Below are 26,709 nucleotides of genomic sequence, written 5' to 3'. Positions count from 1 at the left end.
ATATCAATACAGCCAGAGATCACAGAAAAGGTTTCAGGTGAACACAAGCAGCTTCATCCCTGGAAAATACCTTTTATACCCTAAGCTATCCCAGAGATAACACAGGTACTGTGAACTGTGAAGGCACGAGCACAGGTGCAAAGGTTAGACCTGGATGTCAGCAGATGTAGAGAACATCCTGCACAACAAAAGGAAATATATTGCTGAACCAAGTACATTGTAAATGCAGGACTTACGGTCAGTCTCGTTGCTGTCCTGTGCCCTTTTTAGTCCCCTTCCTCACTGTGTACCAAGCCTGTCTTTGCCATGCTCCCTCTGTGATGTCTCTTCCCCTGGTGCGTCTCACCCTGTTGTAGCCTATGTGAAGGTAGAATAACAAAAGCCCTCATATTTAGGGAAAAGCAAGAGCTTTTGCTGTGACCTTCCTCCTTGTGACTAAGATACAGTATAGCATCTCCTCTGAGTCTTTCATACTGTTCTCTTTGAAATGACTCTTGGCATTTCACCCCTGTCATCAGCGGTAACCCAACAGAGAGACAGCAATTTGTAATTGCACATACAGAGCTTTCCCTCCTTCTTGACATGGGACTGAACAACCCACAGGAAGATCCAAACTGTGCCTCCCTTGTCTCTGTTCCCTAATTGCTCTGTTGGGCTTGAGGGTGCACCAAGGGATTAACATTTGGGTGTTTGGAGTTCAAATGATAGTTTTTCAAATGCTACCCTCTTCAGCTACCTCCTGCTGCCCTGCCACTGGGAACACAGCCCTGAAGGTTCTCTCCTGGTAGAAAGGACAGCTGGAAGAGAAGAGGAACTCCAGAAATCAGTGCTAAAGAGCCAGGGGTAGTTTTGGGGAGCCACAAGTGTGTGATGCTGCAGTGAATGTGGGATGAGCTGGCTGGGGCCAGCACTGCGGCAGCAGGAGTCTTGGAAGCTTGTGGGCATGGTGGGAGCAGCAGCACACTGGAAGGACTGCTGAGGGCAAGGAGGGGCTGCAGAAAAGTGTATGCAGAAATGACTCCTTGATGTCTTATTTAAACAGCCTACAGATGGGTTTACCCCAGGAAATTACCTGCTGGCAACCACAGATGTTGACAGCAGGTGAAGCTGAGCCAGAACTGAGCAGGTTAGCCAAGAACAGCAAAGCAGGACAAACAATAGCTTCTAAAACTGTGCTGGACAGTTTGTACCAGTCATGCCTTGCAGTTACACCATATTCAGCTGCAGCTGATACCTGTTGTCATCAAAGGTAAACATTCCTATGTGAGAAGTGAAGGATATATTACTATCTCATTACTGCCACCTTTTTCAAATACAATAATGGCCTCCAAAGAAATGTCTGTGAAGGAACACATGGTGTTTAAAAAATGGTCAACCAACACCTTTATTTCACTGGGTCTTTGTACATCTTACTATATAGGACACATCTCAGTATGTCCTATATAATACATACATCTTCCTCCCTTTCTCCATCCCACATGGTTATAGTCCAAAAGAAAGAGGTATCAACACATTTATGAAATTAATGTACTAATATCCCTCCTGTTAAGTTGCGTCAAGAAACCTCCAGGGAATACGAGAGGGATCTGCCCATCTCTTCTTGGAGAAACGGGTTTATTTCATCTTTACAGAAAGGCCTTGAGATTGTGTGGATCCCCTGTTAAAGAACTGTTGGGGATTCTTTCTATTATGGAGTCGTGGAAGCTTTTGCCAACATGGGGAATAAAATTGCCCCTCTGGCTTCTTCTGCTGAAGTGCCTCTTTCTGTCCCAAGACAGTCTGAATGTGGGGCCACTGCACTGGAAGGACTGACATATAAACATCACAATTATGCAACTTTTCTAACAAATTCTATTGCCTTTCTGAGTTAACAGCAAATGGCAACAACATGCTATAGACTGCAAAGAGGGTTGCTATAGACTGCAAAGAGGGTCTGTAAAGGCAACATGCAAATATCCCTACTTGAAATGTGCTGCTGCCACAGACAGCAAACAAAAGCTAGGAAACCAGTGACAGACGGAGAGGGAAGAACCGGTGGAGATACTCAGTGAGCAGAGAGGGAAGGCGGTTGCTGCCGACCCCCGAGCAGCAAGTCTGTGTGCCAGGCAGCATCCAGCCTTGCCACAGACATCCTGCGGGCAGTCTCCAGCCCCTGTGTGCACCAGCCCCAAGGATGCCGTGCTCCCTGCAGAGCAAAGTCTGTATTTCCCCATGCAGGATCTTTTCACTACCCCTTTTCTATTAGCCAGGACACCACAACTGCAGTGTCCCCTGGTGCAGAGAGCAGGGTAAGCTGTTGTAACACCAGAAATGGTTTCACACACAGGGCCCCTGGGAGGCATGTAGAACCATCCCAATAGATGCCACCTCTAGGCCATCTGGTGGGTGTTGATCCTAGTGCTTCCTCTTGCCACACCAGTTAATTTTACAGACAAATAAAATTCTCTGTCTTCTGTGGGAAGCACACAATGGCCTAACAACACTTAGGGGAATTTATTTATTGTGCTTTTCTCTAGGAAACTGGGTCTAAAGTGAGCCTCTTCCATTTTATTTCTTTTCCAATTTCTGTAGTTAAACTGGGAAGAGTCCATATGAGTGTCTCTTACAGACTCCCAGTGTCCCTGGCCTCCAGTGCCTGGGAGCAACTGTCTCCTGCTGTGGACTGGGTGAATCATGCCACAATAAAAACTGCTTTTTACTGAGGGATGCCAGGCACTCCTACACCACTGACCCTCTCTGACCCCTTACAGCCCCTGTCCCCCAGAGTCTCCCACCAGCAGATAGCCGACCTGACAAACAAAGCCAAAGACTCTCTTTCCGTATGCCCCCTTAGGAGTTTTAAGTTCCCATTTATTAGGTATAAGGTCCTTTGTCCCAAAAGCCAGCTTCCTTTGGGACACAGAGGGATTTCACTGCCTATCACACACCAACATGCAGAGAAGGGAGCTCGTAGCTGCTTGCTCCACAGATGCATGAGAAGGAAAATCTCAGCCAAATACAGCTGGAAGATGTGCGGCTGTAATCCTGGGGACCACGCACTGGAAAGTTTCTTTTCTTTTGTAAGAGCCAAAGATAATACAACAACGAGCTTTTGTCTCCAGTGACACAGGGACAGGCCCTGGTCTCCTAGGTTGCGAGTGTTTCTCAGATATCCCAGGGAATGGCTGGGAGATGGGGATGGGGGGGTGCATGGCTTCAGCACAGTATCAGCCTTAGGAGCACACTGTTGTGCGAAGCAATTCCATGAGGCAATGCAGTGGGCACAAGACATACCTCTGTGACAGTGAGAACCAGTTTTGGACTAAACTGTTTGGGAGGTCAGTTAGAACAGAGCAGGAGGCTATGTCTCAGCTGTAATGTCTACCTTCTCTAAAGAGATAAGGTTACTGGTTCTGCCAGGAAAAAAGATGGGTCAATTTTCTGCTCTTCCTTGTGAAGCACTTCAAGAACATGGTGTCTCATGCTCTATTTAAGACTGCCTTCCCCCAGTCAGAAAGCTGAGGCACTGTCCTTAACACTGCGTCTCCAGTCTTCACTAAAACACCGTTTTAGCCCAATGCACGGTTTCATGCCTGCAGGCAGAGTTCAATCCACTGCTGCTAGGAGGTTGCTGAGCCCTTGCAAGACAGGGTACCACAGGAGAGGGTCCCAGGTGGCGTGGTTTTGCCTCACTTTGCAACAAAGAACCACGCAGTTACTCTCTCACTCCTTCCCCCTCCCCAGTGGGATGGGGAGGAGAATCAGGAGGAAAAAGGCAAAAACTCATGGGTTGGGATGAGAACAGTTTAACAGAAAGGCAAAGGGAGAAGAAAAAAACAATCAATAATACTGATACAAAGCATATACAACATGCAGTGTTCTCACCACTCAATGCTTAGCTTGCTCCTGAGTAGCAAAAAGCCTCTTCTTCAGCCAGCTCCCCACTTAAATACTGAGCATGACATCACATGATATAGAACATCCCATTTGATTGGCTGTTTGGGTCAGCCCAACCAGCTTCTTGTGAAAATTAACTCTATCCCAGATGGAGCCAGGACACCAAGGTAATCAAGGCTGCTCCCCCTTGAATGTGGGTATGAGGAGCTCTGCAAAGCTAGTGTAGCATCAGCCTCCACTCATCCTACCTTGTCAAGGATGTCATGTATCCAGAGGCTGAGACAGGGACTGAGCTATAAAATCATATTCAATCTACCCACAACTGTGCTAAAATGAGGACAAAGAAACCTTTGGGGTCCTTCCCCCTTCTGGTGTAGATGATTGCTTAGAAACTAAAACCTCATGGAGGGAGCTGTGTTTCCTGGTCAGAAACTGACTGTGATGGTGGAAAAATAATCGTTGCGTGTATCCCAACCCCAGGTCTATACCTGCTGTGCTCAAGCTTCTTGTTCCTGCTGCAATCATGTTCACACTTAGCAGTCAAAACAGGAAAATATCAAGGGTCCAATTTTCTAAAGACTGGGAAATAAAACTACTAATTATTTCAAGAGGCAAGTACCACTCCACTTGCACGCAGGTTTCAGTGGGTAATTTCTGTATCGTGGGAGAACAGCACCACAAACATCCTCCCACGGTTGCTCCCTGCCCCTCATCGCTGGCAGATTCAGGGCACACAAATGATCTGCCTTATGCTGATCAAATGGCTGAATGATGACTGGGGGGTCCTCCAGAAATTTGTATCTCTCTAGAGGCAGGGAAGGCAATTATGGCACTTCTTCAGGCCTCGCCTAGCTTCTTGAGTAGCGTGATGACATGGGCCTAGGATATTTTGTACCTCAGTGAGCGTCTCTGTCTGATAAAGCTTAGGGAACAAGGACCAGGGCTGGACTCCACAGGCATTGCCTGAGACCCCTCCAACATCTCTCAGGTCTTTTCTGAATATAGGAAGGAGAACTAGACATCAATAAATACCCAGGATACCAATCAGACCAAGGATTCCAGCAAGTTTCTCGAAGGAATGTTTTGGTTCTGGTGCTACTGAAGCTGGAGCTGGGTGACATGGGGAGTGATGGATAGTAGCCTTCCTCCTTCAGCAGGGTATGGCTTTGCTGGGTGGATGGGACTCTGAGCTGCTGACAGCCATGGCTTCAAGCCCTTCTACCTCCACAGGGCAGAGACGGATTGCAGCCATGCTTCCTGGAGCTTCAAACTTGCTGAGGTGGGAGAAGAAAAGTCTGGTTTCCATAGCTCACAGGGACCGCCCCCGAGACTACCTAAGAGAAAATGCTGGGGCAGGGCTAATAAAGTACCAAATCTCATGAGGACCAGCATCTCCTACAAGCTGTCCTTGAAACAAGCATCTTTCATTATCCAACCCACCAGCATTCACGTGGCAGTGGTGTAACTGCTGTACCAGATATGTATAACAAGCCACAATGAGGCTGTAGAGCAGCTGTACAGCATCTCCCATGCCTTCCTCCACACGTACCTCAGGAACTTGTTCAGGTCCCCGTGCTTCATGTACTCGAAGACCATGATGAGTGGGTCACCATCACCACACACGCCATAAAACTTGACAATGTGCTCATGCTGCAGGTTGGTGAGCAGCTCTGCCTCCCTCTGGAAGTCCTTGCGGGCTGCCAAGGTGGGGTCTTTCAGTGCCTGAAAGAAGGGGCACAGATACACACAGGGTGGGCTCAGGTAGGGGCAAAGCCAGAACACATGGGTCGCAGTGTCACAGAGGAGCTGATGAGGAAAGGAAGGGAGTGGAACCACTGCCACTGGCATGGTTGCATTGGGAGGACAGGTGGTAGGTGCCGGTGGCACCACCTCGGCATTTTGTTCATGTAGTTACCGGCCCAGTGGGATCCCCAACTCATTTCCCAGGCAACAGCAAACATGCCTCAGAGGGTAATAGCTTCCAATTATTCCCAACTCGGGCAGGATTTGTACTGGTGACCTAGGGGTGAATGGCTTCATATCTCATTATTATTAAATTCCTGAGCCAGCCAGTCCTTGCTATCTGTCTTTTATTTTGAAATAGCTGACTACACTGCCTTGATTCAGAAGATGGATTTGCCTGGCTGTGCAGTTATTGTGTGGATTTTTCAAACTGCCTCTGAAGAAGGACACTGTCAAGTCTTTTCTCATGATTTTTAAAATCATGTTTTTCTTCCCTGCTGTTTATAACAGCTCCCCTGGCAGACAGATGCTGAAATCGGTATCCTTAGTTAGAATATCTCATCTTCCACATTGCCATTGCACGGTAGCCTGTGGGCTCAGTGGACTAGCCCAATGTCGCCAAGTTGCTATGAAGATATCACTGTGGGTGCAGCCAGTGACCAGGGAGGGTTCCCCAGGGTTGCAGACTGGCTTGTCCATGCATTATTGTGCAGTTGCATCAGAGAGCTAGTCTGAAAGCAGCGTGTTGTTATCCCAGAGTATCAAGGGGGGGTACTTAGTAAAAAAGTTGAAGTCCAGAACACTTGACAAGATGGTATGGCCACAAGAATCAGAATGGTCTTTGCAACATTTAAGGAAGAGGCAATTCTGGTTTTGAGTTGCTGGGCCTCAGTTATATTCTCCCAATCCTCCACATGCCAGGACTGTTTAGTACCAGTTCTGGCTTTAGCCATGCAGCCTAACAGGAGCGGAAAAGGATTCCGGGCAACTTGTTCCAGTTATCCCCAGATTCAGTCTGATGTGCACTGGTTTCCCCTCAGTGGTGGGGAACACTAGGTAGCTCCCCCCCTTACTTACACATAAATACGCCTGCCCCCTATTCCCCCTGCCTTGAATCCCCCCAAACACAAAGGAGAGGTTGGCATCAGCAGATGCAGGCTCCAATTTACATGCAAAAAGGGATGTTGAGCATCAGAATGCTATGCATAGAGTAAGGGGCTGAGCACACTGCTATTGCACCTCCAGCTGGTCTATGGCACTGGGTGCAATGCCATGCACAGCAATGTAGTCAGTAGTAAGGACACTGCCTCATCTCCTCTTCTGCTCCCAAACTGCTAGTAACATGGCATAATTTAATTTCAATTCCATGTCCTCTGGGATAGCTTAACTAGAGATATTTAGATGGATGTTAGTTACACTGTGCAGATGGCAAAGCATCCATCCTTATCTCAGGCACCCAATTACTTTTAGTCATTTAATATCTTCATAAAGTTGATGCTACCCTCTTTTTCCCAGGAAAACAGTCCCCTCCCCCATCACTCTTTTCTCCCCCTTTTTCCTGTCATTGCATGTAATATTTCAAGCTGCAGTGAGATTAGGTTTCCTCTCTTTCACATACAATCATTTCTACAGGTGTTGGGACTGTGAGTTTGTAAACATCACACACACACAAAAAATTGAAAACACACATTATTAAGGTTGCACAGCCAAACATTTAGAAATGAGGGAAAGAGGAGCTGGAAGTGATAGAATAGGGAAAGAAGACCAGAACTGGAGGAAGAGAAGGAATGCCTCAGCAAAACCACTGAAATGCCACTCCTAGGAAAGTATGGGGTAGATTGTATTTGTGCCTCCATCACATGATGCCTGCGTGACATCTGGCAAGTCACTCAGCATCTGCAGGTTGCAGCCGTTGTCACAAAGTGTCAGTTGTTCCAATAGTACCTGGGAAATCCCCTCTCACGCAGCATCAGAACCAGGTCTGCACAAGCGCCATGTTTATTGCTGCAGCAGGGTTCGATGTGGGTCTGGTACCTGCTGCCACAGGGCTGGAAAGGCAGGTCAGTAACTCCATCCTCCACTTAAGTGGATATTTTCAGCTCAGTTCCCTGCTTCTCAATATGCCCTCTGCAAAATGGGGATGATACAACCCCAACACCTCGCTGGGAGGCTGTGAAAACCAGCGCACTCACATGTAGGGAGCTCTCAGGCACAGGAGTGATCATCACAATGAAGCAGTCCATAGACATATGAAAAATGTGTTCAGAGGACATGCCCTGAATACCAGCCCCTTCAGCATTTCTAGTACTTGACTCTGTAACCTCAGCACTCTTTGCTGAATAGTGGTTTTGTGCATCTCTTGGGATGTTTTTAGAAGCAAGCTGAATAAAACAGGAAGCTTGTCCATGCCATCACATCAAAACTCAGGTTATCTGCAGGGCTGCAACCTTTAGCTCCGTTGAAAATCTGAGTCCATTTAAACAAGTAACACAGCCTCTTTCTTTGGCCCTGGGAGGGAGTCCCTGAAAGCAGAGCAGAGGCAGACTCTGGGCTGTGGACTCAGCTGCCCTAACGAGCATGTCCTGCTGCTGCCCTGAGCTGCAGTGACCAGGGAGGTAGTTCTCAGCCTCCATCAGAAGCATGAGATATTCAGGAAATGCAGCCAAATCTCAGCTTAATATGTGAAGTCTTTTTTCTTTTCTTTCTTTTTTTTCCCCCTAAGACTTATAATATGGCCCAAATTAGAGTGAGTTTTTCCCTGCCCCCCCATCCCAGAGCTGGCGAGAAACCAGGTTTCAAGGCCCTGCTCCAAAGCTGAATCTGTATGATCTTGCAGGATGAAAGGCACTCTGGAGATGTAAGCTTATAGTACCAATTAACAGAAACAAGTTCGGATGCTGTTTCTGCCTACATGCAAAGGAAACTCAGCAGAGACTTGAGACACAGAATCGCACAAGGGATGGCTGACACTGATAGGCAGGTATCAGCCTTATGAGCAGGCAATTAATCATATGGGTAGCCGTGCTACCTCGGCTTTAACCAGTCTCAGAGGTGAAAGGTGCAATCGTGCAGTTCACAGTCAGAGTATAAGGGGACAAAAAAAGGCTTGAACTGCCAATAATTAAAACAACTCTCAAGTAACTGGATGCCTCCAGCATCCTGGAGAGAGTGCTGGAACCTTTCTCCTTGTAGAGCGTCAGTTCAAATGCAGATCTTCTTCCAAGGACTTAGGTGGCATCAATTAACTCCCAGGGATTAGACTTGTGTGTCTGCCAACTGGTGCCACTTGAGAGGAGAGCACATTTCTGCCCTGAGTGGGGTCCTCTGCCCAGAGGCACGCTGATGGGGCACAGCTCACATGAGGACCCTCACAAGGATGCGAAGAGCACAGCACAAGCCAAGCTGAACTTGTGTCAGCTCAAAATCAGGAAACCAAAACAGGAGCGATCCGTGGCTATCCAAGCAGTCCCGAGCTGAGTTGCTTTGCCCATCTTGCAAAAAACCTTTCAGAGAAAATAGATCCCAGCAAATTGGTCAGTCGTGCTCAGGTTTTAAGTGCTCATTTTTGCTGAGCCTTTTTTTCTGTTTCAGCTTCTGTGTGTTCCTCAAAGAGATAAAATCCGGAAAGAGAAGGGGCCTGCTCCCTCGCAGAGGGAAGGTGGACTCCACACTGCGCTGCTGCAGCTGTGCGGGATCTTGCAGCTTCCAGACCAGCTTCTCCTCCCAGTCTGTCTCCTGGCTGCATCAGCAGGAAGAGAGGCTTTGGCATTGGCGAGAACAGACGACCTTGAAGCGAAACACTGAAAGTTTGTGTGACTAAGTGGATTTACCACAATCTCCGGCACCAGATAAATCTCCTCCCCTGGCCCCCAGCCCTCCCCTGCTTCCCTTTCCCACGCAGGCTCATCCAGCCTCGTGTCGCTGGCCAGCCCCTGCCCTACTCTGTGCCATTCACTCTTGGGATTTACCTTCACTGCCACCAGCATTTTGTCGTTGGTGGGGCTGAGGTTGTAACACTCGGCCAAGAACACCTTCCCAAAGGCACCTTCTCCCAGCTCCCTCTTCAAAACGATGTCTCTCCTCTTAATATGCTGGACATCTGTTGGAGGGAGGGGAGGAAGAGGGAGAGGGTTGAGGGAAGAATGAATCAGGGTTAATTCAGGGAATGGAAAACAGCTAATTCAATTTTCTAGCAAGCTGCAAAGGATCTGAAACTGCTTTGCAAAAATATCTACAGGGATCTTTTTACCCACCCACAGAATGCAGCCATCTCTGGGACGGAGCTAGCCTCATGCAAAACGTCTGCGAGGAAAGTACTTGAGGTTTCTCATGTTTTCACTATAAGCTCATGGCAATCTTGTCCTCAGTGAGAGGATCCTTTGGGGCTAAATCTGCTACAAAGGCCTGAATCTCTTTGGAATGATCCTGGAAGTAATTGACCTCCTGTGAGGCGTAACAAAGGTCACATACTTCTGATGCCAGGCCAGGTGAGATTAGAAGGTCCTGTTGAGTTTTGCATTTCAGTTGGGATCAGCTTAAACCCAAACTTGGGCAGATTTTTGAGGCTGGACTTTGGCAAGTCAAAGCATTCCTAAGGGGAGGAGAATCACTGACCCCCATGCACCTTAAGGCAAGAGCAGAAGCTGGCTGGAAGTGCCAAGTACTGCCCCACAGCAAGACCCTGACCCCGCAGCCATCTCCAACGCAACTGTTCCTTCAGAAACAAGGTCATCCCAGGATAAAGTCATTGGCACAACACACAGACTCAACCCATTACTTTCAATGATCCTTTCCACTGACATTTAGGACAGCAAGGACTGACAGAGAATAGCAAGCAAGCTTTCAGGAAGAATCAAAAGAGCAATAGCTATTAATTTAACAAAGGTGCAGAGGTCTATGAAGATTGGCCTGCTCAGCTAACAGAGTCATTCATAAGGGCTAGATCTACCCAGTTACTGGGCACCTACAAAGGTAGATAAGTGACTAGCAGGATCTCCGCAAATGCTGGGTCATGAGTAAATGTCACTGGTTGCTGGGAGAGCTTGGAGGTCTCCATACTCTTTCTTGGGATGACACTAGAGCACAGCTGCTTCCTGACAAAGGTGTAAGCACCTTTCTGGCATCACAGTGCCCATACAGCTCCTCTGGAAATACAAAATGGCTTTTTTTAATGCCTGGAACGAACTGTGGAAGCAGCTAGAGACGCACAGCCATGAGAGTGTTGTCTGGATGCGCAATACGCAGACTTAATATCTCTAAACTGCTCTTCAGTGATGCTTACTGCCTCCCTTGAGAACTGTAGTAGCACAAACCACCCCCAGCTTCAGCCTGATGGTCATGGCAGGGCAGTGGGAGTTACACACTCTTCTCCAGAGCTTGATGAACAAAAGCTGATGCATTAGAGGTCACCTCAAGTAGCGGCATTAGATGGGACAGTACCCTCTTCCCACTCCTCAAGTGGGGCATTCATAACTTGGCCCTGCATCTGCTTGCTCACAAACCAGACTGTTTTTGCGTCTTTTCCATCTCTTCCGTGTGCCACAGAGGCTGGACAGGTATGTACCCCTTAGCTCAGATGCATTTCCCTTGGGGCACTGCAGATGCAGGAGGTGGAGGGGACTAACACCAGCTTTCCAACTGGCTGCAGGGAAGCATCACCAACAGTGACCATAATCTGCCACCAGCTGCTACCACCCAGGTGCCTGAGTAGGCACCCGCATCGACCCAAAGGAGCATATGCCCCACAGCAACATAGGTATCACTTAATGCATCAAAACCCCAGTCGATTGGAAGACTAATATCCTAATGGCTTTCATACAATTAAGCTTTTTAATTAGGAGCTCACAGGCAGGTTTAAGGAGCTGCCATCTCCGGTCCGTTTGCTTGTTTGGGAAGATGGATGTTGCAAGATTGTATAAGCAATGGGCCTTGTAAAGAAGGATGCCTCTATAGAGAATTCCTGTTGACCTTTTCATTAATTGTTCAATAGACTGAAAACTGTTAGTTACCAATATTAATAATATTAGTAACATTAAAGCACAGGATGGTACATCCAAAATGACTTTGGTTTTAAATCTGTAGTGACAGCCAGGGAGAACAAATCACATGTGGATTTTGCCTTCTCCACCTGGTTTAGCTAAGTGTTTAAGGAGCACCTTGAGAAATCTGAAACATTATGTGTTGAAATGTTAAGTGATGCACTTGGGTGAGGAAAGTCCTAATCTCAAAAAGCTCAAATGGCACCAATTTACGTAACAGAGCAGAGGAAAAGGGTTTTTTCCTCTTTCTCTTGGCAAGTATTTCTATAGCACTCATCACTACAGTATCTAGGATTTACTGTATTGATGAACCATGTATTTGCATTCTTGGTCTCCTGAATAGCAGCAGTCAAGAAAGCTGCGGGGGAAACAATCTTGTATTAAGAGGAGCCCAAGGACACTTTAAAAGACTCAGAATCCCAACAGAAAAGTAGAAATTGCAATCCAATTGCCCCATTCGGTGTGAGATAAAAAAGAAACTGCCTCAAAATAACCAACAACACTATTTAAGATTATTTACACTTCTGATGAGTTAGTGGTAACACCATGAGAACTGAAGCAAACCTCTCTTTCTGAACTCCCCAGAGTGTTGCCCAAAATTTGCAGCTCCCAATTTTTCCTTCCAACAACATCTTAATAAATGATCAGACATTTCTGAGAGCCAGCATCCAGACTGTGTAATTAAGTCTACATTATTAAAATAATATCCCATCTGTTTTCAAGACCAGATTTTGCAGCAAGTGGCTAGGGTCACCTGAGAAGCTTCAGGGAAAATTTATGTGAAGAATTAAAGGAGATATTGTGGCAGACAGATATGAACTGAGAGAGGAGCAATCCTTTTGCGGTAGTGGACTCCTGTAGCATTGCTGAATTTCAAGTAAACTTGGACGGTTATAAAAAATTAAAGGTCCATGAAGTTAAGCAGTTTGACAGCAACTGCACTGTCTTAATGTAGAGTCAGAAAAGTACTTTTGCTGATCCCAATTTCTTTCAACCTCAAACAGCCATAAATTTTGCTTCATAGTATTTTAGGCACAAATGGAATAACAAGTGAGTTATAATAAATTGCTTTTTCACATGCTATAGGCTTAAAATACTGAAGTATACACCAAATTCTTCCATTCACAGTGATATCAGCACTATGATTAATTCTACATTACTATTAAATATGGGCTTTAAACATAAAGCAATGACAAACCGCCCTGGCACTGTGCGAATGGTTGTGTTATTGTGCTAACCTTGCATCTCGTTGCTCGTCTGTCCTGGCTGTAACTCATAAGGAAGGCCGAGTAGCCATGAAAGATGCTGTGCTGCAAGGGCACCTGGGAGGTTCATCTGCATAAATCTGTTTACCTCTTCTTGGAGAAAGCTGAGCCCTGTCTGATAAACAGCTGTTGTTTATTTGTTTTAGACAGGCAGTGCTGTGCTAATCTGTCTCGGCTGTGTTGCAGTCAGCCCTGCCGACAAGGTGTATGCACACTGTCTTCCCATAAGTACCACTCTTTTTTTTTCTCCCCCCTGCACCATTAACTTATAAAAACAAGCCAACAAGACAATTCAAAAGAAGAAACCATGCAGGAGCCACAGCACGACCTGACAGGAAAATAACCAAACTTGACAGCATGATGGGAACTCATTCAAGACAGCGCTGTACCTACAGGAAGGATGTAAGCATACAACGCTGAAGTAATTCCAGCTTTAAATGAAACATCTTGCAGTCCTTGTTTTGGGATTACTGTGTTGCTGCACGACACAGAAGGAGAGTTGGGCAGATCCCCCACCTTTCTTCTTGTCCATCAAGATTTAACACATGGAGAATGTGTTTCAAGCTCTCGCTTTCACTGTTGTTCTGAATGACACACGAACCACACCAGAAAACACCCGACCTGCAGCTGGTTGGAAATGCCCCATGACTTCAGTTCAGTGACAGCAGCACGTGGGTAAGCTAGAGCATTAACAAGAAGCTAAGCCTGGGCCACTGCACTCACCTTTACAAATTGCCTCCAGAGCTGAAAACTTTCCTTTTCTCTGGAAGAGCTAAGGCAGCAGGGTTGCAGCTTTGGATCTGCGATGGGATCTCACCTAACCTCCTTTGAACCTGTTGCAGGATGGCTGACTTGATCTGTGCTTAAAGTGCACTCAGTCAGAAAAGTGGCTATCTAAAACCAGCAAATTCTTGCTCCCCATATTAGCTCCCATGTGTCCCTTAGTCATGTCTGCTCCTCTTCTCAACACAAACATATTCTAGCTTGCTAACCCTGCGAACCCAGCACAGCCGTGGGACATGGGGAAAGAAGAAGAGGGAACAAGATTGATTCTGCTTTTCTGTTACATCAATCTACCGTGTCCTGATGGGTCACTTCTGCACTAGCCCCTGGGATAGAGCCTGGAAAAGCCAGAACTTTTTTGTTTAAATCACTGATTCAATGATTCTTCACCCGTCTTTTACACTCATATTTCAGAAGCCCTGTTGCTTGTGACAAAGTCAAGGCAAAAAGACACCGACTCAGCCTCCAAGTCCCAGGCAGAGCATACAAAGCTCATTAGAGACCATGTATGATGAAATCACCTTTTTTCTAATAACCAGCTCATTTCAATCACATGAGCAGAAATCAGTAAGTTGCATGGGTACATTTCATGACTCTAATTTTCCAATTATTGTCTCATTTCCAAATCAGTCCTGGGGGTCAGGTGAGGAAGAGTTGGGTTCAATGACACTGAGAATTCTGCATTTCAGATTCCCATCACAGCCAGCATCCTTAAAACCATGGTTTGATGATACTCTTGAATCCTGGATGCACATGATGAAGTGTTTGGACACAGATGACTACAGCATGAGGTAAATGGACAAATCAAACTCCAGAGTAAACCACAAGCAGTGTCAGTATTTCAGTTACAGCAAAATGCAAAACTGCTTCTTAAGCTGGATCATTTACACTGACTGGAACTCGGTCTGAAATCAATTCCTCATATCTCCTGCTTTCAAACTTCTGGACAGTGGTCTGTCCGGTTGCTGTCTTTCTAGCAGGTTTCTCGTCCTTGGACTCCTAATTCACGAATGACATGTAGCTCACTGGGGAAGCACAGCAAAATTACAGAAATTTCTGCTTTTACTTCTGCCATCCTCTTTATCAGCAGCTTTCTCTTCTAGCCTAGAAAAGACCAATATGAATTTTCTGTCTGTTTCTTCTTCTCCACACATATGGCCCTGTTTTCCCTAGAGGTAGGTCATTTCCTTCACCTCTCCATCACCAGCTCCTGACTCCCTTATCTTTGTCACATCATGACATTTCTTCTCTTTTTTTCTTCTTCTCTATTTCTTGCCCCCCTTGCTGTTCAATCCCTGTTTTAAAACTGACTTCTTTTAGATGTATTTCTAGGGTATCCTGATTTGAGTTTGATCCTGGGCTCTTTGTGGTAATGGCCTTGATTTTTATAAGCTTCTAAAACTTCATATGCATCAACAGCACTTTATAAAGGATAACAACAATGACATTTTTCAGTGGTGGCTGAGTCATTTGCTGTAACAACTAATTTATGCCAAAGAATTGTCTCTTCTTTCTTTATACATAAATTGTCCAGAAAAAGGTAGCAAAGTTCTCATTTAGTCAGTATGATTCACTTCTTTCTTGACTCACTGCTAAAATAGTTCTTATGAATAAAACCTACATAGCTTCCCTGCTCCATGACGATTAAAATCAAATAAACAAAGCTTACAATTTACACTGGAAATCTTGTCATTAACACGTGTAACTACCAAACAGAGTACCTTCCATGTCAGGCAGTCAATTGCAACCTGGATGTCAAGAAAAACGTGTTGATGAGTTACTCGATGTACCAAATCAGAGCAAAGTGTGCAGATTGGGTAGGACCAGATCAAAAAGCCTTGCCGCTGGAGGGCTGATAAGTCATTCTCTCACAGAATTGTCTCTTAGTGAGAGAAGATAATCCACAGGCTAGCTGCACAGAGTCTGAGTCTCCCTCCTGGCCTGGTGCAAATCCATCAAAGTCAATGAAGGATATTGATTTCAATCGTGGACTGCTGTGAAGTACATGTAAACAAAAGAAGAATCAGTCCTACATCATTTAAAAAAATGGAGACGTAACCAGGCTGTTTCTTATCTCCGTATGGACTCTGAGTAGGTAGCCCTCCACTTCTGGTGACTTCTCTCCCAGCTCTGACACAAGCCACCTCTGGGAAAAGGCCCAGATACGTGCTTCGGCAGCTCGGCGCTGTGCCCGGGTGCTGGTTCTTTTCCAAGTTTCTCTCTTAAGGCACCCTTCAAGGACTCAGATTCGAAAGAATTGTGATTATAAGCACCAAGCAGGTCTGACAGTCCTTTAAAAAAAAGCCCAAATTGTGGAGGTTTATGTAAACCATATCTGAATCTCTGGCAACATGGTGGAGCAGGTACAGTCCTCAGCTGAGCCACGTGGGATCCATCATGTGGGTGCACCAAGGTCCTTCCCATCTCTTTCTTTGCAGGCCCTGTGGACAAGACCACCTCACTCAGACCTTTATCTTCACTTTGGGGGCAGTGTTTCAATCTTACTAATTCTGCATGGCAGTTCTAATAGCCATTTGTGTGTGTCCACGCAGCAAAAACTGAGATGTGAGACTTCCTCACATCTTCCATCCATCTCTTCTCTGGCCTTGATGAAAACAACCTGAAATGCAAAGGATGCTCTGCTTTTGAGGATTTTCAATCTCCAGCAAACCAATGCAGGTCATTGGCTTCACAGCCTCTCTTCAGACAGTTTTTCATCTCTTGTACATTACCAAGATGCTGGCGACTTGCTTCCGGGCACCTGATTAAGTGCCCGTTTATGTACTGTGTTATCGAATGGTTGTGATCATACTCCTTCATAAAGCCCTTAAAAGATAACCACTTGATGTTTCTGCAGTTCTTTGCATTTTTTTACCATTCCCTTCATTCCTTGGGAGCAGCTACAAGGCATTAGTGCAGATCCCAGATGTGAAGGAGGCATTATTGCCCAGCTGACCCGGAGCTAATGCAGTACATGCTGCTAAATGGAACTTGGTAAAAAATAGTAGGTCTCGACGCATTTAGCTGGACAATCTGGACTAAAAATAATTATCCAGGAACACCAATCTGCACCAGGAGCTGACATTCAGTGTCATGAAGTTCAAGAAAACAGGAGAACAGAAAACAACCTCCTCAAGCCGTATCTCTGATGCTTTGAAAATACCTTACATCCATCACTTCCAAGCATGCCTCCGTCAACAGCTCCTCTGGCTTTTGCTGTTGCAGTAGCAGGTGGAGAGGAAGCCCTGACTCAAAGGGCTGCCTTTCAGTCGTCAGCTAACTCCAGCCAGCCGCGATCCAGGGAGAGCCGCCTTTCTGCAAAACAGCCCTCAAGCTCCACAGAGCAATTTGATTAGTGGCACGGAACAACTGGATTAACACCCGCTGAGCTGCCGTAACTTGAGCTGCTGCATCTCCTCTGCAGCACCAGCTCCGATAGCAGCCACACAGCAACTGCCGGCAACAAAAGTCTACATGTACAGTGCTCTCGGAGCTACATGTAAGTGTACAGGGAGTGTGTGTGTGTGCACACGTAAGTGTGTAAAAGAGGTGACAGAGAGGCAAAGTGCAATCACCTCTTAAACCAACAGCTCATCATATGCAAGCCCCAAGCCTGTCAGACTCCCTCACCACATCACGCTGGAAACCATTGGGAAGCCGGTGACATTACCTCGTGTGACATACCTGCAAAGTTTAAACCCAAACCAAAGCAAACTCTCATTTTCGTCATGAAAAAAATCTGAAAAATAATAATGTTAGAACATGCCTGACACCACCCCCCCAAACACTTTTTAAGCAAAAATTTCTGTCACAGCTTAAACCTCCTATAAAAACATAACATCATTTCAAACTCTTCTCAACCATTTCAGTCCCATAAATCTGAGTACAAATCACCTAGTAATCATTTTATGGAGAAAGCAATGTAAAGTGTCCTGTGCTACTGGGTGCTGAGCAGTCTCAGCTGGGATGCACAACATTACAGAGTCCTTCAGAAGCACAGCCATCCCAGGAAGATCCCAAAGCAAAGGAGCTACAGCAAGAGGAAGGCTCCTGTACATCAGCCCCAGAAAATGTTTGGCAATGACTAGAGCAACAAAGAAAGGCAACCTCCAGCAAACCTGGGCCTTGCACAGCAGCCAGCTCTTTCCTTTAAGAGAGCATCCACCTCCTCTTCTTTCTGTAGGCTTATAACTGACTGAAATTACCCAAACAAGAGCTCATCATATCAACGGGACCCTTCCTTGATCCAAAAAGGTAAATCCCTTCACCCATGCTGTTGTCAATGGTTAAAATGTCTGTTAGTATGGAGACCTGGAAGACTTCCCAAAGGAAATCTTCTGCTTACAAGGCTCCCTGCAGCCACTGAGGTCGGGGTCTGGAGCAGGCATGCAGCAATAAGAGGGTTCCCAGCTGCACCTTATCAGTCTCTGCCACCGCCGAGCCTGCTTGTGCTCAAGACGTGTCAAGATCCCCTCAGGTTAGGACAGACCCCTTGGTACCCCTTGCTGCTTTCATCTCTAAAAAGCCTGGGTGCAGGTTCACCCCGTGCCCAACTATGCCTCTGTACATACCAACTCCTCCTCACCTGGCTCTCAGGGGAACATGAAACACTGCTAATGAGACTAAAACCTTACAAATGTTCCAGACAAGACTTGAAAACCAACCAACGATTCCCATCATCTCCTGCACTCTCTCAGATAATTTCTGGCTGACAGTAGGCTGCAAAGCCAAGCTGCCTCTCCAGCTTCAGCAGTCTGTCCCCTGAGACATCCAGCACCAACATCACGTCCTGAGGGGAAGCTCGGGCTCTGCCTTTTGTATACAAGGGTTAACATACAGGACTGGGCTCTTCTGAGGAGGAAGACTAAGCCCATCAGGAGACAGGTAGAAGAGGGACCGGAGTGGGCTGCAGAAGTCCTTGCATTGGGTAAATGTCCAAGATCCCCATGGCAGTGTATCGTAAAAGGGACGTTACACAAAGCAGCATCCTTCATCAACTCACTGGTGCGCTTCAGCAGCTCTTAGAAACCAGGACTGGGATTCTTGGCAGGGTGCGAGGAAAAGGGAGTGAGAGAGGGGAAGGGAGTTTTTCTGGTGAACATGTTTTCTTTCCACCAGCCAGGCCCCTAGGTCCCCTGCTGCCAAAGCACTCAGAATAAAACATTAATTCAATACCACACATTTAATTACACATTATTTGAAAGTGAATTTATTTAACAGAGGAAAATAGTCTTCAGAGAGCATCTGCCTCCCTCAGACTCATGCGTCGGCAGGGAAGGGGCTTGGAGAGGAGATAGGAGAAATAATGGTTTGTTTTACATCAGCAGCTATTGCCGTTCAGTTCATTCCTTCAAAAGGGGAGATTTTAAAGAGATAGAGTTGTGTTTTGTCGGAACTTACCGGCTGATTTGATTTTCCAGCTAGTTTTCACTTGATTGGAAAGTGCTGCTGCAGACAGATATCGCTTGTCTTTCTTTTTTATTATTTTTCCGAGAGAAAGGAGGGATTACTGGTGGAGGGACAGAGGAGGATTCGCTGCCCCTCAAGGGACCACGCAGTAGTCGGATTTCAGGCTTAAGGCTTAAACAACGCAGTAATCAGACACTTAACAGCATCCTATTGCTGAGATGGATAATCACAAGAAAGCTGGAAGGGACTGGGTCTGAGCAGCAGCCTCCCAGCTTTGAGATTGTCTCCCAGCAGGAACGCAGAGGCTTACCTCCTGGCCCAGAGGTCTCAGAAGCTTTTGGCTATCATCGGCTCCCCCAGCCTGCGAGTTCACTGCCATGGCTCTGCCTGCTCCAGTGAGGCCAGAAGCCTGGCAGCACCTGCTTTCAGGCAGCGTCAAGCCTCACATTTTCCCAGTTAAAGCTCCACTGCAGAGACATGGGAACCGACTCCAGTACCTGCCACAGACACCCCCTCTTCAGCTGCGTGGGAATCACACTGAGTTGCTGCAAGACCAGGAAAGAGCTGCCGGGTCCTTTGTAGGAAGTTTGCTCTCAGTAAACACAACCTGAGCTTTCTCTTTTGCTATCCTCTGGATTTTAGAACCCCTGAGCCTTCCTAGCAGGAGGATGTCACCCAGAGCTAGGTTAACTGACTCATGCCACAACATGAGCCTTTCTCCCAGCCCTCATCCCTGCTCTGGGTCTTACTCCCACTCTTTAATTTGGGAGCAGCATCAAAAATCTCCCTCATCCCTGCAATAGCCTTGATTCGATTGCAGTCCCCAACTGGAGTGACAGGCAGACATGAAAGCCTGCCATGCCAGAAGCATCATCGCTGCTAGCGTCCAGTGCTCACTCCAGCAGGACACCTTATCCCAGCTAGTACTTACCCCCACAGCGGGGTATGTCTCTGACTGACAGACATCCCATGGTCAATCTACTGCCCTTTTTGGCTTCACCAGCCAGATCCTGCTGGTGCCATCCTGGTCTCAGCAGTCATCTTCAGAGACATCACGCAGTTTACTTCCACACTCAGGTAGATGCTGTATCACTGGGTTCAGATCACAGTCTTAAGCTTTCCCTTGCAATTTTGAGGGTTTAGGGGGGTTTGATACTACTGTTTCAATGTTGTTCAGTTTCTGGTTTGAGGGACCTAGCCACAGGCGCATGCTGCTTCTGCCTAGTCAGACTCTGCTGTCATTGCCTTCCTAACAGCTTCTGACCTTAATGTGCCCCCACCATAAATGCTAAAAAAATTCCACATATATTGAATATGTTCTGGGGACTATGTGACTATTAGAAGGGTGGCATTAAACAAAGAGGTAGGGTTTGGAAGTGGTTTGAGTGCCAAACTTCAGCTGTGGTCCGTAGTGCAGAACGCACTCTGAACAGAGTAAGAACTGGTTCCAAAGTTGGGTGCAAAATGAAGAAGTATTTTTAGAAGTAGTGCAGTTCCCTCCAGACGTGGAAGTACAAAAAAACTTTCAGAAGAATCTGTTGCGACAGAATTTCTGGACCATCTCAAAGCAGGCAATTTGGTGAGAGGGCCTGGTCTTCTGCATTTTCCAGCTATTGCTCCAGGCCAGTTAGAAATGTTTCTGATTGTTGCCAGCCCCACCATCATCACAAAGCAAAAGGACAATTTTGGACATAGCATCTTCTGCTTTTTTTTTCCTCTTTTTTTTTTTTTTTTTTTGCTTCTATGATCTCTGGGTACCTATGTCTTTTCTTGCCCCATGCCCTGTCATTCATCCTTGAACAACTTCCTTTGGTGGTCATTAAATGAGTGCCTAATGCAGCTAAACTCATGGAACAAGAAAAGTCCAGAAGTGAGACCATATGGAGTAAAAACATGAGGTGTTGAAAGACAGATCTCAGGCTCAAGTTATGATTTCATTAGAAAGCCTCTCTCCAATTTGCCCAATTTCCATTTCTCCCCTTCCTTCCCACCTCCTTGGACTCCCTTTCTCACAGGACCAACACAGGAGGTGCACTTACGTCTGTGGCTTGATGAGGTGTTCCCTCGGACTCATGTTTTCCTAACACTCCGAATGGACCTTGCTCCATCTTTGTTTCTGCCTGAGGTTTCCTTGGCTTTCTCCCGACTTGTTTTGTCTGCACAACCCCATCCCTTTTTTCATCTTGCCAACTTCTCCTGCAGAAGGAAACCCCTGAAGGAGGAGTAATGTGAGACAGCTCTGCCTGCTGGGCTCTAAAATTACTGTGGTTTGGGATTTCAGCAATTGTTACGAGGCAGCAAATTATGCAGAGAGGAATAAAGAGAAGGACGAATTGTACAAAGGAATTAGCTAATCTGATAGGCATAGCAGCTGGTCCTCATTTAGCTCTCCAGGTCTGTGCATAGTTGGGGCTTCTTGTACTCCTTTGGTCTGCGTCCGAGTCACAAGTAGAATGCAATGAATATTGGACTGGTGCTCCTGTGATGCGTCTCACAAAGAGAAATCCACATTTCCTCTCAGGTTCCCCTTGCTGCTGACAAATGAGAAGGGTAACGATAAGTCGGCTCTAGACAAAAGAAGGGAGCCCACCAGTACCCTGGGTCCATCCTGCAGAAGAGGACCTCTGAAAGGCAGCGGCTTGACCATATGTAGACTCTGGAGCTGCTCCACGGTGGGATCTGACTCATTTCACAGACACTGGCTAGGCAGAGGCACTGTCGGCTCAAGACCACCTTCCTCTCCTTGGCAGAAACAGAGTGCTTTGAGGAGCGAGAAGTGAACCTTGGACAAGGCTTTGGAAATCCCTCATCACCAGTTCAGGACTATTTAAGGAACCACATGCTCTTGTTAGGACACTGCCCTTCCTTCCCTGATGGTACTGCTTTATCATATCCTTGCCATGTCCTGCCTTTATTATGATTATAAATGAGAATCCATCTTGGGTTTATTGTCTCTGACACTCCCAGCACAGGAAGAACATGGGGTCATAAAACACTGTATATTTGTCCATTTGTCTGTCTGTCATCTTTCAGCAATGTCTCACACCATTATGAACCAGATGGTTGGGGTGAATTTTACAGAAAAACATCACAAACTTCACTGCATGCAAGACAGAAAAAAAAATCTATCGTTTTCTCCTGTGGCAAAACATCAGTGTCTGCACCAGGGGAGAAATACCAAGTTAATTCTTCTTAAGGGCCCTGGTGAGCCTCGAAAAAACATTTTGCAGTGCTGGTAGCCTCAGAAGACATGATTAATTGCAGATGGTGAAAAGGTGCATGTTCAGCTTTAACTGAACTATGCGTGAGGACTGGATGATTGCTAAGTTGGTATTCAAGACACACGGGTAAGAACCTACTAGGATCTTCATCTACAAAAACATTATTTTATATGTATACTTATATATATACATATATATTTCTCATATATGGCTTAACAGCTTAAATTTAAATGTGTATACTGGAGTTTTACAGCAACATACTGCTAGTGGAAAGGACCAAAATCTGCAAGATTGCTGAGAAAGGATGGAAAGGGAAATAATGTTTTGCAGGTAGCTGAGGATGCAGAGACATAAAAAGCACCCCCCAAAGCTGGCAATAGCAATTTGTAGATGAATGTATGTGGGTGATGCTGCAGAGCACAGAGTGGGGTATAATGGTAGAAAGATCTCCAATATGCCATTAGCTGTTTCTTCTCACTAGCCTAGGACAGGTCTCATTTCATCGGAAAATCTCTTGAACAAGAGTATATATGTTGCTTTCCTAAACTGTCTTAATTGGAGGGCCAGCATCAGATATTGGGATGGTAATGTGGAAAAATCAGAGGCCAGTTTCCACTAACCTAATCCATCAGTCTGCCTCCAAATCCTGTTTCATTATTGCAGTCTGAGCTTGGAAAGTGACCCCAAATTCAGCTTGCATTATAAAGGTCACTTTGATGTCTTTTCTTTACCAATCAGAGTTTAAATCAAGTCCCGTAACCTTTTACCAGGGCAGAGATTGTTCAAGCAAGTAACGTGCAAACCTACCCAGATCAATATCTGAGTGCAGATGAGCACTGAAAGCTGTAAACTTCTCTCAGACTTCTTGCATTTACACAGTCAGGCTGCAATTCTCCTGCAAACAGAACTCACAAGAAGTCGTCTGAGGTCTCAAGACTAGAAACTGGAATTGCAGAGAAAGAAGACTAAATTAAAAAATAATGAAGGAAAGAATAATTACCGAGCTGCTCAAAATCACATCTTCATTTCTGGAAGGAGTTCAATGAAGGAAAAGCTTCCTATGCTGTCCAGCTTGCTTCATTTATCCTTTCTTCGTAGCCTGTGTTGTGTCTCTGTTGCATAAATTACAGTTTCCCCAAGCTACGTCTCTCCAGTGTGGGTCTATTCCCAGTGCTGCTCACGGTATTGAAGGAGGGTCAAAGAGGTCCTCTTTCTCTCGCTGGTTCTCTTCGCTTGCTTGGGATTTCTCTCTCCAATGCCTCCCAAATCAGGAGAGGCACTGGGTACGTTTGGGACCATGGCCATAATCAGTGCTGGTGAAAAAGCACTCACGGCCGTGGTGTTACTGCAGGGACAACTCTGGCTCCTGGTTTCAGTGGATCGATAGCAGACATTATGAAAAACACAGATGATTAAGACTGACTGAAGACACATCACTTTCAGCCTCTTTCCAACTGGAAACACTGTTAGCAATATCTCCTTTCTGTCTCATGCTCTTAGGGCAGATTTCCATGCAGGCTCTGATTTTAAATCCTGCACCAGTGCTTCTACCCCCAGTCATTAATCTCTTATGCTGGTCTTCTCAAATACTTGCTGAAAATCTCAGTGTACTATATCCACTGAATTTCCCTTATATATAGTGGCAGTTAGCTCCTCGGGGAACACCAGTGGATTAGTTGAGTGTGACCTCCCACTACTTCAAGCCACATAAGTTTGGCCTTCACAGAGTGTTGCTTTTCCAGGTGTTCTCCCACAACATCCCTTAAAGTTTAAGAAGATTTTCAAGAATATCCCAGAGCAAACATTAAACTCACTGGTCTGTCTCTTGTCTCTGTTATGTCCACCCACCTTCCAGCTCCCATCCATCTGCCCCATTTTAGACAGGCAATTTAAAATGTCAGTGGAGAGCTCGGCAAGTCGTGTACATGCCCACAGTTGTGTATGTTACAGGATGTGCTCTCCATCTGTAGAGGATGCTCACTTTGTCCTGTGCCCTTGAACAGCTGGCCACTGATACGGGGAGATCTTTCTCTTCATCCTCTATAAAGTTGGATGCAATTTTGGCAGATGAATAATATTTAATAATCCTTCTCTCCTCTTATCGCTGATATAAGCTGGCTTTCATTCTCTGTCGCCAGTCTAAGTTCTCTATATATCACTCTCGAGATAAGCACTTTCTCCTCCATATCCTCTGTACCAGCTCACTCCTCGAAACTCCAAACTGCTCTTGCTGTGAGGCCAGTTTTATTGTCTCTCAGAAATACTTCCATGCAAAAGGACCTTGTTGTCTGAAATACAGCCTCAGCATCCCGTGTGACTGCTGTTTTCCAGCCTTTTTTTTTTCCTCCTGCTTCTTCTGTCTCCCCTCTCCTTTCACTGTGATACTTGAGCAGTTGCGGATCACGATCTCTTGCTTAGCCAGCCTGGCGTATATCAATCCTTTCATCCTTTCATTTATTCTCTATATTTTCACTACACTGAATGCTTAGGGCAGCCTTCCCAACTGTATCTTAAAGACCTGTATTAAAGCCCAGCTAGCTTTCTTCAACTCGTTTTGCATTCCCCGTAAGACTGCTTGCTGAGAGGCCAGTGGTTTTGTATGGCTGCCCTTTCCACAGACCCTCCTCAGCACTTCAGCTCTGCAGGGAGTATAATCACTGCATCCTAGATGCTCTTCAGTTTCAAGTATATTTATTAAAGCTGCTCAATTTCCTTTAATCTGTCATTCCTCCTTCTCCTCCCCCCACGATTGCCTTCTTTTCACTGAACTATAAGTGCACTGAAGGAGGCTTTTACCTCTGACCCTCGCCGCCTGCTGGGTGCCTTGTGCACTGATTATCGCTCGTTACCTGTGCAGCTTAATGAATGCGCCGGGCCCTTTGCGAACCAGTGCAAACGTCGCAGACAGCACGCTCCCACTGGTGACCCCTTGGGACTAATTGAGGGAGAGAAGACAACACTTACATGCACAAATTGCCTGTATCATCAGCACTGAGATGGAAATAAAGACCAAGAAACTATCCCAGGCCTGTCTGAGAGAAGGAAACCTTAACGACAGAGAGTGTCCGTGTCTGCCAGAGTCTTGTATAACAACGTAATTCTCGAGGGGGTTGAACTATGTTTTTATGTAGGTGATGCGTGTCCCTTCAGTGACAAGGTTGAGCGTAAAACCACAAACATCCCTTCAGAGCTGGAGCTGAAACAGCCGGAGAAGCCCCAGTTGATATGAAAGACATCAACATGCCTTCCAGTATGTTAAGCTGTGTGAGCACGCACACACCTCGAGTTTTAATTGCTGTATTAATGTATTAAAGCACTGACACAAACAAACAGGGCTGCTTTCACAAGCTACAAAATCCTTGAGTACATTGTAATTAGCTGGGCTTGTTAAACCACTTAATAAGCAATAGATAGCATGTGTCTTATGCCCCCGCGCCTTGGCTCAGTGGGAAAGACAGGCAAGTGCTCAAGTATGAAATGAATTCAGTTCTTAGGTGAACCTTTAAGAAATATCATTTAATTCCCTGTCACAGAAAACTTCTGCCCTGGGCAGACAAAGATGAGACCAGTACCAGGGTCACAGATTTCTCTGGTCACAGTCCCTATAATTCCCATGGGGTCCTGTTCACTGTCTGGCCATGCGCTTCCACGTGCTTCTGTGTGAACTGCAACAGCCTGGGGAAGGCAACACACTTGCCTCAGTTTCCCTTCCCAAAAATGGCCTCCAGACTATACCCTTAACAAGTCTTACTGACTCTTCATTGACAAAGTGCTCTAACAACCTTCAAACAGGACACATACAGAAAAAGGGAAGCAACACACCAGGACAAAACACCATGTAGACAGCATTTCTCAGCAGATCCCAAAGCTTTAGAGACTAACTGTAGGTTCATAGGAGTCCTTTCTCCTTTGAAACCCCATCCTCTCACTCACTACACAACAATTTCACAAAAGGAATCTCACTGCTCAGCCTTGACTGGGTGGGTTTGGAGGAAATGCATTTCCCTGTCCTTACCCAGGCCCTTAATTTGGGGACCAAACCTGGAAACTATTAGACTAGAGACTGTATGAAGCCCCCTGAGAATATGCCTGATCTGATTACAGAAGAGGAAAGAGCTGCCATGTGCTCACTCCAAGACTAGGCAGCTCCCAGGCTGCGTCTGGTGGTTTCCAAAGAAAGGTGGGAAAGGCAGGCACTGGGACCATGGAGGAGAAAGCACCGTGTTGGACGTGGAGGGGGGTTACCTCTTCAAATGCTGGGCTTCTTTTCTTGTGATGTCTCATTTTTTGGGTATTCTGGGGAAGAAATATCTAAAACCCTTTTCTGAACCAGGTAACTGAGGAGTGTCAAGCATTTGGCAGTATCCGAGCCTC

At 46.1% G+C, this 26,709-nt stretch overlaps 1 protein-coding gene across 2 annotated transcripts in view; it reads right to left on the bottom strand.

Annotated features, from left to right (window-relative positions):
* Positions 1 to 26,709, bottom strand: part of NTRK3 (neurotrophic receptor tyrosine kinase 3) — a 234,413-nt gene that overhangs the window by 47,318 nt on the left and 160,386 nt on the right. For both annotated transcript variants that reach the window (XM_075431339.1, XM_075431340.1), the window contains exons 13-14: positions 9,588 to 9,718; positions 5,426 to 5,598 (exon numbers count right to left, since the gene is read on the bottom strand). In XM_075431339.1, coding sequence (XP_075287454.1) covers positions 5,426 to 5,598; positions 9,588 to 9,718 — 304 coding nt within the window. The remainder of the gene's footprint in view (positions 1 to 5,425; positions 5,599 to 9,587; positions 9,719 to 26,709) is intronic.

The sequence above is a fragment of the Opisthocomus hoazin genome, chromosome 10 (genome assembly GCF_030867145.1).
Source record: "Opisthocomus hoazin isolate bOpiHoa1 chromosome 10, bOpiHoa1.hap1, whole genome shotgun sequence".
NCBI classification, from domain to species: domain Eukaryota; kingdom Metazoa; phylum Chordata; class Aves; order Opisthocomiformes; family Opisthocomidae; genus Opisthocomus; species Opisthocomus hoazin.
The sequence above is the reverse complement of the archived record's forward strand: the minus strand, read 5'-3'. Positions and strand labels throughout refer to the sequence as shown.